General features: G+C 53.6%; 4 protein-coding genes across 4 annotated transcripts; 1 reads left to right on the top strand and 3 right to left on the bottom strand.

The window, feature by feature from the left end:
* Nucleotides 1-490: 490 nt before the first annotated feature.
* Nucleotides 491-2,201, bottom strand: V2A60_002553 (uncharacterized protein; the record flags this gene model as incomplete). Its single annotated transcript, XM_083253902.1, has 2 exons — nucleotides 491-1,859; nucleotides 1,942-2,201. 2 exons carry the CDS (start codon nucleotides 2,199-2,201, stop codon nucleotides 491-493), a joined length of 1,629 nt encoding a protein of 542 aa, XP_083110028.1.
* A 4,139-nt stretch (nucleotides 2,202-6,340) lies between these two features.
* V2A60_002552 (cytochrome P450) lies at nucleotides 6,341-8,072 on the bottom strand (the record flags this gene model as incomplete). The annotated part of the gene is made up of 3 exons (XM_083253901.1): nucleotides 6,341-6,631; nucleotides 6,691-7,560; nucleotides 7,656-8,072. 3 exons carry the CDS (start codon nucleotides 8,070-8,072, stop codon nucleotides 6,341-6,343), a joined length of 1,578 nt encoding a protein of 525 aa, XP_083110027.1.
* Nucleotides 8,073-11,055: 2,983 nt separating this feature from the next.
* Nucleotides 11,056-12,179, bottom strand: V2A60_002551 (uncharacterized protein; the record flags this gene model as incomplete). Its single annotated transcript, XM_083253900.1, has 2 exons — nucleotides 11,056-12,068; nucleotides 12,140-12,179. 2 exons carry the CDS (start codon nucleotides 12,177-12,179, stop codon nucleotides 11,056-11,058), a joined length of 1,053 nt encoding a protein of 350 aa, XP_083110026.1.
* A 2,482-nt stretch (nucleotides 12,180-14,661) lies between these two features.
* Nucleotides 14,662-17,148, top strand: V2A60_002550 (GH92 family glycosyl hydrolase; the record flags this gene model as incomplete). Its single annotated transcript, XM_083253899.1, has 2 exons — nucleotides 14,662-16,448; nucleotides 16,500-17,148. The coding sequence occupies 2 exons, from the start codon at nucleotides 14,662-14,664 to the stop codon at nucleotides 17,146-17,148; spliced, it is 2,436 nt and encodes an 811-aa protein (XP_083110025.1).
* Between the last annotated feature and the right edge of the window lie 90 nt (nucleotides 17,149-17,238).

The raw sequence follows: 17,238 nt of genomic DNA, 5'->3' as shown, positions 1-17,238 counted from the left end.
TTTCGGCCAGAAGAAGCTGTCCACGCAAGGGACACTGTCTCTTTTCCTTCTGTCGCAAAAAAAAAACAAATCTGTTCTCGGGTTGCCCCGGGGCCAACAGCCTCATCCCCCCCCCCCCCCCTCTTTGGCTTGTACCCGGTCTATTCCCGGCTTTGTCCTACCATGCTGTCTTCCAGTGGTCATCTTGTCGTTGCAATAGTTGATAGCCCGCCAAATGCTAAATGTGGCGTCTGCTGCCACGAGGCAAGTGGACTTTGGGCGGCAGAGAGCATGTGGCGTCTTGTGTTACACGAATAGGTTTGTCTCGGGTTCTGACCAACGGAGAGTAACGATAATCACGACGACTCAATGTGTCAAGCTATATTAATCAATTGGTATATGCAGTATATGCTCGTGTGTAAATACAAATCGCTAAATATCATTCATCATTTCATCGCTCCGTATAGAGCAAATACAAAAAACAAAAAGAAAGGTAAAAAAAAAAAAAGGTCTAGACTGCTCTTGAGCTAGTGTAGCCCTCGCCCTTGAAGCCGCCGTCGGCACGCCAGTGCTTGAACTCTCTTGATTTTAGCTTCAGGTCAAACATGCGGTCAATTTCGGATGGCGTGCGGCCCTTCATCTCGGGAACATAGAGCCATGTGATGACTAGGCTGATGAAGCAAAATGCCGCGAAAATGTAGCCTACCATGGCGCGCAGGTTGCCGGCATCGGGGTTGTAAATGTAGGGCAGGCCTAGACCAAAGCCGGCGGTGAAGGCGCTAGAAAACAGCCAGCCGGCACCCTGAGCCTTGGCACGCAGATGTAGGGTCGAGACTTCGGAGCCAACAGCGTACGAGGCCGGCCAGACCGTCAGACCGGAGCAGGCTGTGACGAGGATGAGGACAGCAGAGCAGTACCATGCGACCGTCATGTTGTGAGCGATGCTACCGGCAATGCCCATGCTCAACCAGAGAATACCACAGCCGGTCAGGCCGACGAGGGAGAGGCCGCGATGGCCGAAGCGGCCCATAGTCCACATGCTGATGAAATTGGAAATGCAGCCCGTCAGGACACCGGCGATGAGGAGGATCAAGCTGACCTTGGCTTCGATGCCAACAACCTGGCCAAAGTAACTGGCCTGGGAGAGGAGTGTGAGCCCAAACATCTGAGGGAGGACGCTGGTGAAGAGGACAATCATGGTTCGGCGCAGCTGGATTTTGGAGAAGCAGGCGACGAGGGTGGCCGGGGTCTGGCCGGTTTCGTGCTCAATGTCGCGCATCATGACAGAGAGGACGCGATCGGGGTCGGTGCCCTGTCCGGCGAGCCTGTGCTGAGCTCTACGGGCCTTTTCGATGCAGCCCTTGCGGATCAGATAGATGGGGCTCTCTGGAATGATGAATGAGACGGCAAAGGCGATGATGGCGAAGATCCACTGGGTAGCAAAGGCGATGGCGTAGCCGTTGGGGGACGATACGAGGCCGTAGATGACGAGGGCGCCGATGAGCTGGCCGACGAGCGTGAAGATGGGGAAGAAGGCAAGGAGCGGGCCACGAAGCTTGGGAGGGGCAATCTCGGAGAGGTAGGTCTGGCAAGTCGTCATCATCATGCCGAGGGCGAGACCTTGAACCCCCTTGCCGGCGAGAAAGGTGCCGCGGCGGTGGAGGATGTCGTCGGGGTACTGAGAGCAGAAGCAGACGGCGACGGCAATGGCGGCGAGGAAGGAGGAGACGAGGAAGGAAGCCTTGCGACCGCACCAGTCCTGAAAGTAACCGACAAAAAGAGAGCCAATCATCATGCCACCGGGTGAGATGAAGGTCCAGAGGCCAAGCCAGAGTGAGGGGATGATCCAATGGCCCTCAAAATACTGGCCAAAGTCGTGCCTGCAAGAGTTAGCGGGTGTGCTGCTTGCAGTGGGGGAATTTGCGCGTCGTGGGAAAGTGCCGGCGCAGCAATTGGACTCACTGGAAAGCAGGCATGGAGGACGAGTTGCCGACAATGACGAAATCGTAGCCAAACATGAGAATGGTGGAGGATATGGCGAGGGAGTACCAAAAGACACGCTTCCACTTCTTGATGGCCTGCCAGAGGGTGAGGTGGCCATGCTCGTCGACGTCTATGGAGCTGCTGTTCGAGGTTTGGCGAGTGGTGGCGGGGAACTGGTCGGCGACGACGCCAGGATCGTGCTTGTCGGCGTAGTCGCTTATTAGTTGGGGCGAAGCCATTACTCGAGACGGAGAGCAGCGAGAGACGCTGCGTCTGCGTGGCGATGTGCGCTGCTTGGTGGGCGAGGTGTCGATATGGGGGGGGGCGAGAGAAGGAACGGATAATGAGATGGAAGGGATTGATAAAAGGATGTCGAGTCAAGCAAGAGTGGTCTGGCCAAGCAAAAGAGTAATCTTAAATGCCCGAGTTTGCAGGGCAGGCCTTGTTCTATATAGGTCGGTCTGTCTTGGGGATGGGTAGTAGCGCCAGCGGATCCAGGGCTAGGCCTGGTCTCTGAGGGTGGAGGTGATGATTGTGCGGTAATCGCCAGGATGAGAGCGAGAGAGACATGCTAAAGGGCTGCAGTGTGCAGGGGGGGGGGGCGTGCCCCCCCTCTCGAGTCTGATCAGTGATTGGGAGGGAGAGTTGGGAGAGCAGAGCGAAGCCCCTGCCCTGGCTGGCCGCCATCTGGCTTTCTTGGTGCCCTTATTGATGATGTCTGGTAGCGCTCGACTGCCGGCATGGAGATGTGGATGCTGGATGGGGATGGCGCAGGGACTAATCAGAACGTGGCGGCGCCTAAGCCCAGAGCGTGTTCGCTGGCAAAGGCAAACAAGAGCCCAATCGTCAAGGACGGAAATGCTGCAAAACGAGCCGGTTCAGCGCCATGGCCCAAGCCAGAGGATGGGAGGGAGGGGTCGCAGAGCAAACAAAGGCCATTGGCGACGGCCGGGCCGGGGGGGGGGGGGGGGCGTCGGTTGGTCGATGAAGGGATATCCATTTTGGGTAAAATTTGATGCTGGGCGATGGGAGACGATGGCGATGGTGGAGGGCGGTGCAGCAATGCAGGTGCAAGGATGGTTGGTGTTGGTGGTGGTCAAGGAGCCAGGGGAGATGAAGCCTGTACAGATACTGCTGCTCATTAGACACCTCCGGAACATGTATGAAGTATTACCTGTACTTAGGCTGTAGCCTTGTTGCCGGACAGCCGCTTGGGAGGCTGAGCCCCTTCCGCCGCCCGCGAAAACCATGCAGTACAACAAAAACAGAGCAGTTTGCCTCGGCGTCACGGCCCGCCAGGTACCTGTCTCGGCAAGTGGCGCAGCATATGTACTATCTACCTAGGTAGGTCCCTGCTAACCTTAGGTACCTAAGTCGTCAATCCGGACACACAACAGGGTGCAGCGTCTTTGTTACAGCGAGTCCTCCCCCACACTTACAGCGGATCTAGCGCCCGGCATGCAGCTTTCCGCAACAGGCATCTCACTCCGCGTCGTATACTGATAATCCGTAGAGAGCCAGACACGACTCAATCACTAGAGACAGTCTTTCTTGGGGAAGAGGTTTTTTTTTTCGAGAATGGATTGGCTCTCAGCTCTTTGACGGTCGTTTACAATCAATTTTCCCCTTTTGATTTTTTCTTCTTCTTGTTTTTGTTCCCCTGCTGTCCGCCTCTTGTCTCAACGACCTCATCTATACTTGGTACCGTCACAGCAAACAAACAGTTTGCTGCTGTAAGTTTCGATGTATGGATTCTGGTCATTTTCGGCTCTCTATATTTCTCCCTTTCTTTTTTATTTCTTCTTATTTTTGAGAGAGAGAGTGTGTGTGTGTGTCATGCATGCTTCTATCTTGCTTGACTCTTGACTGAATCAATCAATCAATCAAGTTAACCCCCCCGTCTGACGCTGACGTACGTCCTGATACGGACCATGACAACCAAGATAAACCCAACCCCCAACACAGCGTTGCGTAGCACCCTATACGGAGACGGCCTTCACAGCCTCGACGACCTCAAGCATACAAGGCTACGTAGAACTGATTAACGAACCCGTCAACAGGGAACCGCCGGTAAACTTGCCTGACCGAGGCGCCATACGTAACAACTGGAATACGCACCTTGCCCCAGCCACCGACCGGTTCTCGCGACCCTGCGTGAGGCTCACCACCAGGCTTTTTCTTTTGTTATACCAATAACAACTCGGATCGCCTTTCCACCATGCCTGACCTTCTTGTCTCCGATTCGCTGTATATCAACGGCGCGCGTGTGCGTTGGCTACCAATCTGTTGTCCACCCCTGCCCCCATTGGTGGCCGAAGCCCGCCATCGCAGACTTCGAGGGCAACTTTTCCTTCTTCCCAACATCAACTACGTCACATCTCGTAACCGCTGTACAATTCGACACGATCAAGAAACTGCCCTCACACTATTCCCGCAAACCCCGGCATATCGCTCGGCCACAGAAACGCACAGCAAACACGGCCCGCTTCAAACTCTAACTATCTTACCATCAACTCTCTCCACTGCTTCGTTTAACTCTTCCCTCCTCCCTGTCTCTCTCTCTCTCTCTTTTCTCTCAATGACCGCCGGCCTCTCTCACCATTCGTCATCATAGTGCATGCCCCAGCTGTATAGCTGCCCGCACTTTGCTCTGCTGACGCACCCGTCATCAGGAGCACCCTCCCCGTCCTGCCAGCGTCAAGCTCAGCCTACCCGCCACTTTTTCCTGCGTAAGCCCTCAGCTTACTCTGCACACCGCACCTAGTTCTTTCTTTTCTGTTTCATTCTCGGGCACCGCCATAAGTAGTCCCCTAGCCATCGACGCGTACGCATGTCACGCTGTACGAAACCGCATTGTTGTGGCACTGCTCCTGTCCAAGAGATTGTCGTTCAAGATTCGACACGAGATTCTCGCCCCCAAAGCGCTTCTCGGAGTTCCCTGCGGCACGGCCCTCTTCGGGGGCTTCTACTCATATAACTACCCTCAACAGATAATGCACTCCACCCATTGACTGGGAATCGGCATGGGTTTTGCGATTCAGTCTTGCCTTGTTGATCGTCTACTACGCCGACATGTAAACCAAAGGGCCAACAGGCCGTCCATACGTGCAATCCAAAACCTCTGAATCGTCACTTGGAGGAGCCCTGCCCCATCTTCTTGTTCCACCTCCTGTCATCTTGTCCGATATAGCCCCAAGATCAACACCTCCGAATTCATCTGCCATCCGTCTTTGCCGAAAGCGCCATTTTTATCTTACCAAGATTTCCCTTTCCCACACAGTCGCATTTCAGCCCTCTCCGTCTCTTGAAATAAGCCGTATGATCCGCCCGCCTTTCTTCTAACTAGTGCTTCTCTCACCAGCCCTAGGCCGCCGCACTACGCCCTATTGCAACCCGTTACTTCCAGCTGATGCCTGCCATGCTTGCCGCCAACAACTTATGCACAGTTCATTCTTAGACGGTGAGATCGACCCGCACAATCCCGCTTCCGGCTCCACGGCCTGCATCCCATCAACTTCTAAGACCTAGTTCACTAGTTTTCATCGCTCCAACAGGTACAGTTACGAGCGCAGGGGCGTGTATCCAGTGCTGCGTAATATGAGTGCGGAGTCGAGGCTCTATGCAGTTCATCAAGCCAGAGCAAGTCGAATTGGTATAACTTGTACCAAAAGGGTTTTGTGGTCACAGCCATACGCATGCAACATATTTCTTTCCTTTCATCTATACAGAGATCCTAGCACAACATCGCATTTCCATGTCGCTCTTATCATGACCTACCGATCGACAGGGGCGCGCCGCAATTGTGATTCGCGCGCGCCAAGACGTAATGTGTCACATTTTCGTACATGTTCCATCTTCTAGAAGTTCAAGGCTGAGACTTGACAATGTTCTATTGTGTACGGAGTACTCCGTACCAAGAAAATAACTTGAACAATGCCAGCACCGGTTTCAGCCATCGCGAGTCAAGGCTTCAAAATGCCCCCTTTCCATTCAATTGGCATCTAGTCATGCGCGCCGACAATCACGTCCTGACGGGCAGCAAATGGTGTTCAATAACATGAACAGTGAGAAGATTCATTCTAGTTAAATCGTAACGTAGAGAGGGGCATCATCCGGGCGCTGTCCATCATCAACAGACCGAGGGTTCCAACCTGCCCAACGTGTCAAATAAGTTGAGGCGCGTCCCAAAAATTAGAAAAGAGCTTGCGGGAACAAAACAGTTCCCGGCTTTCTGTCTATGCAAAATATCCCACCCCAGTAGGCGAGATCCTGAAATCGTACAAAAGTCGTCGTGAGAATATACAAGGCGCGAGCGTGCCGTTCTCTTTGGTATGGCTAAATTCTGCCCTTGCTCTGTTCGCCCTTCTTTTATCTTTTATTAATCGGCGAAATGCATCTTCAACGGCACGCCTTCACCGGGACAGTTGGTCAGCCCCAGGCCGTGCGACTCGGCCGGCAGCGTTGACCCGTCCAGCTCGTCGAAGCGCTGCAGCATGCGCGCCACCACGTACGTAATCTCCGTCAACGCAAACTGCTGTCCGATACAGATGCGCGGGCCGCCGTTGAACGGAAGATAGTCCCAGCCGGGCTTGCGCTTCTCCCACCGCTCCGGGCGGAATTCGTCGGCGTCGGCGCCCCAGAGGTCGGTGCGATGGTGCATGACGTGAACCTGAAAGCTGATTGTTAGTATTGCAGACGGAATTTCAGGCGGGAAAGGGTACTACTGACCGAGTATCCGACGTCCTGGCCCTTCTTCACCAGGATCGGCGAGCGTCCGTCAGGACCGCCGCCGACAGGGAGCACCGTGTCCTTGACCGCGGAGCGGCCATTCATGGGCACAATCGGGTACAGGCGGAGCGTCTCGTTGACGCACCACTGAAGGTACGTCAGATTCTTGAGGCCCTCAAAGGTGATGGGCTTGGGATTGCGGTACGTGCCAAACTCCTCGAGAATGGCCTCGCGCAGGCGCTTGTAGATGTGCTGGTGCCTGGCCTGGCCCATGGTGTAGAAGAACCAGCCGAGCGTCGAGGCCGTCGTGTCGCGGCCGGCGAGCAGGATGTTGATGAGCTGCGAGCGCAGCTCTACCGGGTCCGACGTCTCGCGCGCAATGGCCTCGAGGAAGACGTACCGCTCCTCGGCCTTTTCGCTGGCGACGCCGCGCTGCCCGTTGATGGCCTTTTGCACAAAGTAGTCGATGAACTCGTGGCAGATGCGCACGTCGTTGCGGAACTCCTTGGTGTGCCCGAGCCAGTAGTTGTTGCCGTACCGGCCCGCGACGGCCAGCTGGTTCTGCGAGGCGTCAAAAGATGTCGCAAACGCCCCCGCGTCCGTCGCGGCGTCGCCCTCGCGCCGCAGCTGGCTGTTGACGCTCTCGCCAAACAGGAACTCGGTCGCCGAGTCGAGCGTGAGCCGGAAGAAGAGAGGTGAGAGGTCCACCGCGCTCGACCACCCCGTCGCCTTGTCGAGCTGCGCCTCGAGCACCGACATCAGGTTCTGCACGTGCGTCTCCTCCAGAGAAATGTCGCTGACTTGGCTGCGGACAAATTGCGGGCGCAGCATGGCTCGCGAGTGCTCCCACTTCTTGCCATCAGACGCAAACTGTGAATAACAGCTGTTAGTTAGTTCAGCCACCTGCCCCTGCCTTTTCCACCATCCCCTATGTGAGGCTACACAGGCAGAATGGCAAAACTTACAATACCGTCGCCAAGAAGCGGCTTGAAATTCCCGATGCGGTTACTCCCGAGACTAAAGTCCTTGAAGCTCGTCGCCAGAATCGTCTTGATGTTCTCGGGGTCGGTTGTGAATACCACGCGTCGGAAGATGGGCGCGTTCATCTCAAAGGTGCCGACCGGGCGGCCCTCTTGGGCTGACAGCCTCGCGAATTCCCGCCGCATCCAGTTGGGCACATTCTTCTCGCGCTGCGCCTTTAGGCCCTTCCGCATCAGGCTGAGCCCGGCCCGATCTCCGTTGAAGCCCGTCACAGCCGACCTGCAGCCTAGGCGCGAAGCCTTGTTCCTAAATCGTATGTACTCGATGAGGCGGAGAAGGACAAAAGCCACCGTCAATGAGACCAGCAGTGCTGGAATGGAAATAACTGATAGTACCGCCATGTTGTGTAGCTGTTTTTGTTTGTCTTTTTTTTTAAACACCTGTTCCCCTTTTAGAAAGCCCGTACAGAGGGGGATACCAGGAAATGCCGGAAAGCCCCAGACTTGCGGTAGATTTTGCAGGCAGTCTACTTATATATACTCTAAGTATTAGCTAGCGACACAATGGCAGATGGGCCGAGCGAATCCCCGACACTAACTAAAATCCCTGCTCGCAAACCTGCGACACACTGGCAGCAGGGGGCGGGGAAACTCTTTGAAGCCGTACCCGAGAGAATACGTCGCCCGCGCTATGCAATAGCGTCATATGCCAATCATGGGCCAGAATGGGGCGCTGTGCCGCGGCGGAGGGATCTGCTCGACCCGGGGAAACTTGGCTAGCCAAGTGCTCTGGGGAGCCCGCCACTGCATCATCAGAACCCGGGGGATATGATTGGGCGGTGATCCGATGGATAAGTGAGCTTCCAAGAGTTTTGAGCCCTCATAGGCGGACTTGTTCACTGCAGCCGTCTCCTTTTGCTTTGATCTCCTCCGCAAAATGGTGCCGCCAAGATCTGTCTACCAACCGAGCTGTCCAACGACACGTCAGTGCATCTACAAAGTGCTCAACATGGCCGCCCATTGTTCCTCTCTTTCCAGGCAGAAGCAGGCCAATATCCATAATTTTCGTGTTGCTCCTGTAGCACACTTTGCCATTCGGACACACGCAATCCCTGGGATCATAAATTCCAGATGCAGGTCTATAAAGTTCTGAGGCGGGCACGATGGCTGGCCGTGGGGATGTTTAGAGGTGCTGTTCAGCTCACCCTCTTGGCTCAATGAAACAAGTATTTTCGTATTTTCGTCAATTAAAACCACACAATGCGGATTGGCTGGTATGCGACCAGTCCCGTATGTTAGCGAATCAGTACCACTCCAATTGTTGACTAGCTTCCTCCACGGACTACGACACCCTGGACGCTAACATTGTGGCCAAGTGGGTTTCATCGGACTTTTCAAGACTCTCGTTTTAGTAATGAAGTCGGCACATCCAGCTTCTCGAAAACTCCGTTTGCCGAGCTAGACAAAGACGTGGCCATGGGCTGTTGCAGCTACACAAAGGATGTTGTGCAGGTGAGACACTACACAAGTCGGGCAATGGGCGGGCACGATCTTGACCGACCCCGAGAAATACGTCAAGTCCGCGTGCGTGTGTATGACCGATGAGACAAACCAGGCATAAACACGGCCAAGAGTACTTAAGTAATGGGTCAATGGGTCTGTCCACATGTCGCCACATAAAGCTCCGTGCTCCGCCTCAATATCTCCGCCAAAGCCGATTCTTGAGTCCAGGATGACGAGATGTGGTTGTATATCCAACACACGCTCTGTTCAACTCATCGAGTGACCATCTGACCATCTACCAGCCGTTGCGCTAGTTGTCGGAAAAGAACCTTACCCAGCGGCCGACTCCACCAAGACGGAGGGCTGTGAAGCTCGCACGAATGCGGCTCATGGGTGCTGCACAGACCAGAAAGGAATACAAGATGGCGGTCGTCATACGATAGAGGGTTCAGAGCTCAGCTCCGCAGTCTCAGAGAACCATGGGCAGGTTGCGATGATGGGAGGCCAAGATTTCGGGCTAGGGGCCAAGGACGTTACATGATGGCTGCCAAGACTGTCATTAAGTGACGTTATTAGAACTCCGCTATGATTTGACATGTTTCGCTGGACTAGAATCGTGTAGAAAGTTATTTCCTTAGAGAGATGCCCATATCACGATAAGGAAGGGAGACTTTGTCCATGACGCGATTTTGTCTACACACGATAGTATGCGTATGGCCTTCGCTACCTCTCCCGTCTGTCTGGTGGCTTTTGATCAGCACTGTGCCGTTGGCAAACGGCTCCTCCTCCGACGAAACCTCGCGTTGCTCAGGAGGCCTAGATTCCGACACCTTGCTCGGGCTGCTCATGCAACCCAGCACCGTCACCAGTACCCGAAAAGCCGAGCCCGGCGAATATCCCGGCCCCGCATAGCCCGATGGCTATGTCGCGACTAGGGTGAGCCCGCGCTCTTTGTAGATGATCCCGAGGACACCGGACCTGCGTGCCGCTTCTAGTCGTAAAACTCGGCATTTGAGACCTGGTCAACATCGTATAGTGGCACGTAAAATAGGGCACAGTACACAGTCTGGACACTCTGCTGACCGCATTACGTTTTGAGTGCCAAGCAAGACATCATTTAGTATGGAAGCCAAACGCGTCGATCAAGTTGCGCCGAAATCCTAGCAAGTACTCTGCCTCGTAATCATTGTCAAACAGAACCCGACGTTGCCCTTGGAGAGGCTCACCTCCACGAGCCCAGATCTGTTGTGTCAGTCATCACACGCCAGCTCCAAGAAATTTTCATTGGCTTTTCTACCCTAGTTTCCAAGAGCCGTAGTTCATCATTTCGGATATTTTGCGTTGGTGAAGTAGCTGGGGTCTTCGTTTACAACAGCACAGGGTGATTCGTGCCGACGGCCGTGACGACCCCTAATTGACCAATTACTAGCTGGTCTGATAAAGCCATGATTCTAATTAAACTACAGATACATCTCTTGTGCTGACGAATTTTCCGAGCCTCGTATCTGCATGTATTCGAGTTTCGATTCAACGCCCCGTCATACCGCTAGTTCAGCCTCAACCTGCCATGAAAAAGGGACCATCAAAGGGTCAGACTTTTCAGAGGGTCAGAAAGTCTCCTACTAGACTGCTCTGGGTGCATTCAGAAATATATTATGTTCATATACTGCCTGTGAAATCATCGAAAGCGAACAACCATAGCACTGCCAAGTTGGATAGCGGCGTATATGAGAGCCGGGCGTAGCAAATGATGACTATCGCCAAGAAAGCCAGGTACGGAGAACTTCAAACACAAAAGAACTGCGCATCGACATGATTACAAAATTGAATAAACGTGTATTTTAAAACGCCAAGTATCTTAATGGGCCACACAAAACATCAGTTAATGCTGGCGATTTTGCTCCATATGTTTGGAGGCATCGCTGTCGTCCACTGGCACGGCGGTCGTCCTGCTCAGGTGGCGCATGAGGCCTTCGCTGCCTGTTTCGAATTCGGCATGTCCCTTGTGAATCCGAAGTAGGCTATCGCGCATCAGAAATTCGTAGTATCCAGTTCCCACCAGAGTCGCGGGGATGCTGACGAGAATACTAATTGGCGAGTAAGTCATGTACGTAAAGGCTTCCTTTCCAAAGAAAATCGCCGCAACGATACGCGTGCCCAGGTCACGAGCCATGTTGGTGCTAATAGTGATGTCTGCGAAACCCCAGACCATGCTTGCATAGGCAACGCCGATGACAAAGGGGGCGCTCGCCGGCGAGATGAACGGGTTGGTCGGGTCAATACAGGCCCAGATAACGAGAGCCAGGAACGCGTCAACAAAGAACTCGGTCATGAATACAAAACCCAAGTTTGTCTGATTCGGGTTGGGAAAGGAACAAAGAATACTAGCAGGAGCGCCATTCGCGACTAATGGCTTGCCCGCAGCAATAAGCTCTGCTTTCATCGCCTGAATCTCGGGCCAATACATTCCCATAACAAGCAAGCCTGCTACAAAGGCACCGAAAATCTGGCTGAGGATGTATTGCGGTACCTTTTTCAGCGGGAATCCCTGCCAGAACCAGAACGCGATTGTGATGCACGGGTTGAAGTGGCCACCAGATGTCGGTGCACAGCAGATGATGGCAAAGGCAATGCCAAAGCCAAACGCCCAGCCAATCTGGAAGAGGCTGCCAAACGCCGTCACACCGACCGGGTTCGACAGATTCAGCGTGAATGCAGCCACAGCGGCGATACCGGGGAACACATAAAAGAAGACGCCCGTGGCCTCGGCCATGCATTCACGCAACCATCGGGGGCGCGCGCGCTCAAAGTCAAGCCGCCGCTGTGATACAGGCTTGGGCGGGACAACGTGGCGGGAGACATGTCGCTCGATAGCGTCTGTCACACCGAGTTCTACTACAAGGCACTAAACGTCAGCGCGGATTCCACGAAGCCTGAGTCTGGACGGTCACGGGCGCGGCGCTTACAGTCGTGAGTGTGGAGACGGGCGAGGTCGGGGGAAGACATTGTTGGTGGCCGGCTCTGTGCAGGATTTAACTGAAACGGCACGCAAAAAGACACGCGGCTTCTAAATTCACATCATGATCGACTTGCTTGACGGGGGAGGCAACATATATAGTGCCTCAGTTGGAGCTATTCCGTTCCCGGGCAGTTGGTTTCGCCCGCACCCGAGCGTCGCAAGGCACTTGAAGAAGAAAAGAGCGGCACTTATTTGCCGGTTCGAGGCCGGTTCTATCGATGCGCGGTGCGGAGAGGCCAACCCACTCAGTCATGGAGAGTTAGTTGCATGGCGGCCGCAGAAAGCTCCGTCGTTGTTATGAAGAATAACGGGCGCCGCCGCCCACATTGGGCGACATGTTCAGTTTGACACTACAAAGGGGGCGAGAGGGCGTGGGGTTGGAAGCAACTTGGGGAAGGTTAAAACAGGCTTAGAATGAGAAGACCGGGGGTCGGTCAACATTCTGGGGTAAGAAGCTACGCTGTGATTGGTATCGCCGTCCGAGCAAGCCATTTGGCGTGGAGGGCGGCCTGTTATCGCCAGGCAAGGAAGGCGTCTCTTGACCAATGGCGATGCAATATCCTTGGCTCTCGGCCGAGGCTCTTCGTTCCGGGGATTCGCCCCAGCCATGGGAAACGGAATTATGCCATCTTTATGTGGCGTCCTCAACTACCCCAAAACATGGCTTGCGCGCCATCGGAGAGGAGGCTGTGAGCAGGCTTTCTCACTTGTCGGCCTCGCAAGCCACGTTGAAAAACTGCGGGAAAAACATTCACGAAAAGCTTGCTTCGCGGCTGTGGATAACTTTGATCAGGCAGCAAGGTCGGGAACTGTACGTTGTCTTAACTTGTGCACGGCAAAGATATCATGACGACAGCATGGAGACGAATGCGGGGGGCTAGGACCGTCGCCCCCACGCATTCGACTGATCTCTAGCATCAGCTGCTGGGTTTGGTAACCTTGCCACTAGTTAGGGGCGAAGCGGAGCGCTCAAGTACAGTAATAAGTATAGTTACTTTGTCGTCGCTCGCACCTTTATCCCCTCCCCCCTTGTTGTCTAGCTGTCCCTAACTAGCGAGTAGACGTTCCTGCCTTGTTGGTAAAGTCAAGAATGTGAACTCATATGCGCAGGTCGAGCATGCACAACAAAGTCGTAACTGGATTATTGTTTTTCTCGGCATTTTCTGCCGCATTGTCCCTCCCGCTTCCATGCCAAGAGACTTGGTCAAAGAAATCGCAGCCACCCGAGATGCGGCCACAATCACATGGCGCCGTTTTCTGCCAAGCCCCTGCACTAGCTAGGAGGCTCGTTCTGGTAAGAGGCGCACAAAGCGCTCTTGTAGGAAGGCAAGAAGGGTAGAGCTTTTCACACGGGAGATGCTGTGAGACACGACACTGCAAGACACTACCCTATATATTGCCTACCCACACAGGCACCTGCAATCAATTGCCTGCACTCCTCTTACTAAAGTATCGTATCGTATCAACAGGGAACCGCTATTTCGGTAACTGCTGTACCGAATCTCAAACGGGTTGTGTGGCGACTCTTCAGTCGAAAACCACCTGGATATCAAAAACTTTAGCACCATCTGTGGTGCTTACCCCTCATGTCATACACCCCGCAAACTACGGCAAAAGTTCATAACGCGAAAAGCTTTTATGCTGTAAACCGAAATTAGATACCGCCTTTTCTTCTCGGGGAGACATAAATTGCCCGTAGATGATGCTACTGGTACGTTAATGATGGCTTCACGTGCCCGTTGTGACCTATCGTCCTGCTCGATCACGCTTTGTCCTGTTGCTGGTTGAACTTATTGTGGTGCAGTGTGAGATATTGCGGAGTATCCGTACGTTTCCCCGCATACATTGGACTACTCCTGCCGAATTACTACTTACTTAATTACTCCATATAATGCCCCTTGTTAAGAGCGGAAGCCCCCACTCGAAGGAGGCTCGGAAATGAGTTGCGCGCAAATGCACGACGCGCTCAAGTTTAATTAGACCGGATTTCGTGCATGCAATAACGTTGCTGGGATCAAACCGATTTCTCACTCTGCGATTAAACAAGATCCAAAGTCACAAAGCTGACAGAGTGTGCAAATCATTCCGCACGCTGCATTCGAGAAAACACTGGTTGGTACCGTGACCAAGGGATCATATTTCCACGTGATGGACCGGTGGTACATTCTTCACCATCGGGGTGGCATTTGCACGTCGCGTGCGAGGGATCATGGGCTACAGGAGGATGGTGTGGTACGACCTTGCTAATGCGCGTAGCGGCACGCGAATCTGCCACTGGCGATAAGACAGTTTTAGTGGTAGAGGCATGCGATATTGTTATTAGCTGCACACTTACTTAGTCAATGGCAGCGACGAAATGTCCCGTTCTCCCATCACGCATATAAACTGACGCATCCCCGTGCTGTTGTTCCATGCCGCCTAGTATTGCACTTGTAGTCACGGTTCCCAAGGCTCCCTTTCGTCGAACCAATGGCATCTGCACTCAAGTTCTTGGCTCTGTCACTGCCCGTGATCGCGAGAGCGGCCGCGACATCCCGCGATGTCCACTATGACCCCATCGATTATGTCGACCAGCTGATTGGCTCCAGCAATGGGGGCAACGTGTTTCCCGGCGCCACTGTGCCTTATGGTGTGGCCAAGGCGGTTGCCGACACAAGCAGTGGCAGCAATCAGGGCGGCTTCACACTCGACGGCTCGCCCGTTACTGGCTTTAGTGTGCTGCACGACTCTGGTACCGGGGGTTCTCCATCTCTCGGAAACTTTCCCCTGTTCCCATATACTGCATGCAGCAACAACGATGTTAACCTGTGCGATTTCCCCAAGAAGACACGCGCGCAACATGGCACGTTCAAGAACGAGAGCGTTGTCGCCAAGCCTGGCTACTTTGGCATCACGCTTGACAGTGGTCCCAAGGTGGAGATGACAGCCACACATCATGCAGCGCTGTTCAAGTTCACCTTCAACGGCGCCAAGAATGGAGATAAGCCACTCATTCTCCAGGACCTGACCGACTTGTCCAACTCACGCCAAGACAATGCTACCATCTCCGTGGACCCTGACACGGGTCGCATCAAGGGCAATGCCGTCTTTGTATCGAGCTTCTCTCAAGGCATGTACAAAGCTTACTTCTGCACTGATTTCAAGGGCCCTAATATTGCCGACTCGGGCATCTTTGTGGACAGCCGCGCGAGCACCAATGTCCATGACCTCAAGATTTCACGCTCCATCAATGGTTATCCACTCCCAGGTGGTGCCTTTGTCCGGTTCACCGACAGCCACACACCCGTGTACGCGCGTGTTGGTGTCAGTTTCATCAGCGAGAGTCAGGCCTGCTCCAATGCCGAAAATGAGATTCCTAGTTTTGACTTCAGCAAGCATTCGCGAGAAGCCAAGGATGCATGGAAGGCCAAGATGATCAACATCAAGGTTGAGACTAATGGCGTGGATGAATCGCTCGTGAAAAACTTCTACTCCGGCATCTACCGCACAATGGTCAACCCTCAGAACTACACTGGCGAGAACCCTCTGTGGGACGACGGTGAACCCTACTTTGACTCGTTCTACTGTATTTGGGATCTTTTCCGCTCGCAAATGCCGTTCCTCACCATTCTTGACCCTCTTGCAGTGTCGCAGATGATTCGCTCCCTTATTTCCACTTATGAAAACGACGGCTGGCTCCCGGACTGCCGCATGAGTCTCAGCCGCGGGTATACCCAAGGTGGATCAAATGCCGATAATGTCCTTGCTGATGCGTACCTCAAAGGTATCGAGGACGGTATTGATTGGGACAAGGGCTATGAAGCTGTTGTGAAGGATGCTGAAGTCGAGCCCTTTGACTGGTGCTGCCACGGGCGTGGTGGAATCGACTCCTGGAAAGAGCTTGGCTACATCCCCGTACAGGATTTTGACTACAAGGGCTTCGGAACTCTCACTCGCAGTCTCAGCCGCACGCTTGAGTATGCATACAACGACTTTGCCATTTCTCAGATTGCTGGTGGCATGGGCAAGAAGGATGAGCAGAAAAAGTACATTTCCTCCAGTCAGAACTGGGAAAACTTGTACCGTGCGGACCAGAAATCGGCCTTTTCGAACGGTACTGACACCGGATTCATGGGATTTTTCCAGCCCAAGTACCTCAACCAGACTTGGGGATACCAGGATCCGCTCAAGTGTAGTAACCTGGACGACAAGAGTGTGTGCTCGCTCCAGAATAGCGGCCCCGAGACCTTTGAGAGCAGTATATGGGAATATGGGTTGTAAGTTGTAGACTGTGGTAAAACAAGGCACGAACGCTAATTTTGGTATAGTTTTGTTCCCCACGACCAAGCCCGTCTTGTTACCCTCTACGGTGGTCCTGATGCCTTTTGTCGACGCCTAGACTACCTACACGACAAGGGAATTACCTATATCGGAAACGAGCCTGCATTCCTTACTGTCTTCCAGTACCACTATGCGGGTCGCCCGGCTCTCTCCGCAAAGCGCAGCCACTTTTATATCCCCCGGTTCTTCCAGCCTACCCCTCCCGGTCTTCCCGGAAACGACGATAGCGGCGCCATGGGTTCCTTTGTTGCCTTCAGCATGATTGGATTATTTCCCAACCCCGGACAGGACGTCTACCTCATCACGCCACCCTTTTTCCCCAGTGTATCCATCAAGCACCCGATCACTGGCAAGACGGCCAGAATTCGCAACGTCAACTTTGACGCTACCTACAATAACATCTACATTCAGAGTGCCACACTTGATGGCAAGCCCTACACCAAGAACTGGATTGATCACTCATTTTTTACGGAAGGAAAAGAGCTCGTCCTCACGCTCGGGAAGAACGAGAGCAGCTGGGGCACGGCCGTGGGTGATCTGCCTCCTAGCTTGGGCCGCTACTCTGGCTACAACCAAACATACTCCAAGAGGTGGTCTGTTCCAGGCAACGCACAGCTGTACTCTCCTTCTATGTGAATACGTAAATGAATCTCTAGTACATTAATGAATGAATGCATTTGGAAATATTATTCATTTCTAAGCGCCCGTAGTGAACGTGAATCCTAA

The sequence above is a fragment of the Cordyceps javanica genome, chromosome 2 (assembly GCF_051103115.1).
Source record: "Cordyceps javanica chromosome 2, complete sequence".
Taxonomy (NCBI): Eukaryota; Fungi; Ascomycota; class Sordariomycetes; order Hypocreales; family Cordycipitaceae; genus Cordyceps; species Cordyceps javanica.
Note: the sequence above shows the minus strand (reverse complement) of the source record. Positions and strands in the feature narration are given on the sequence as shown.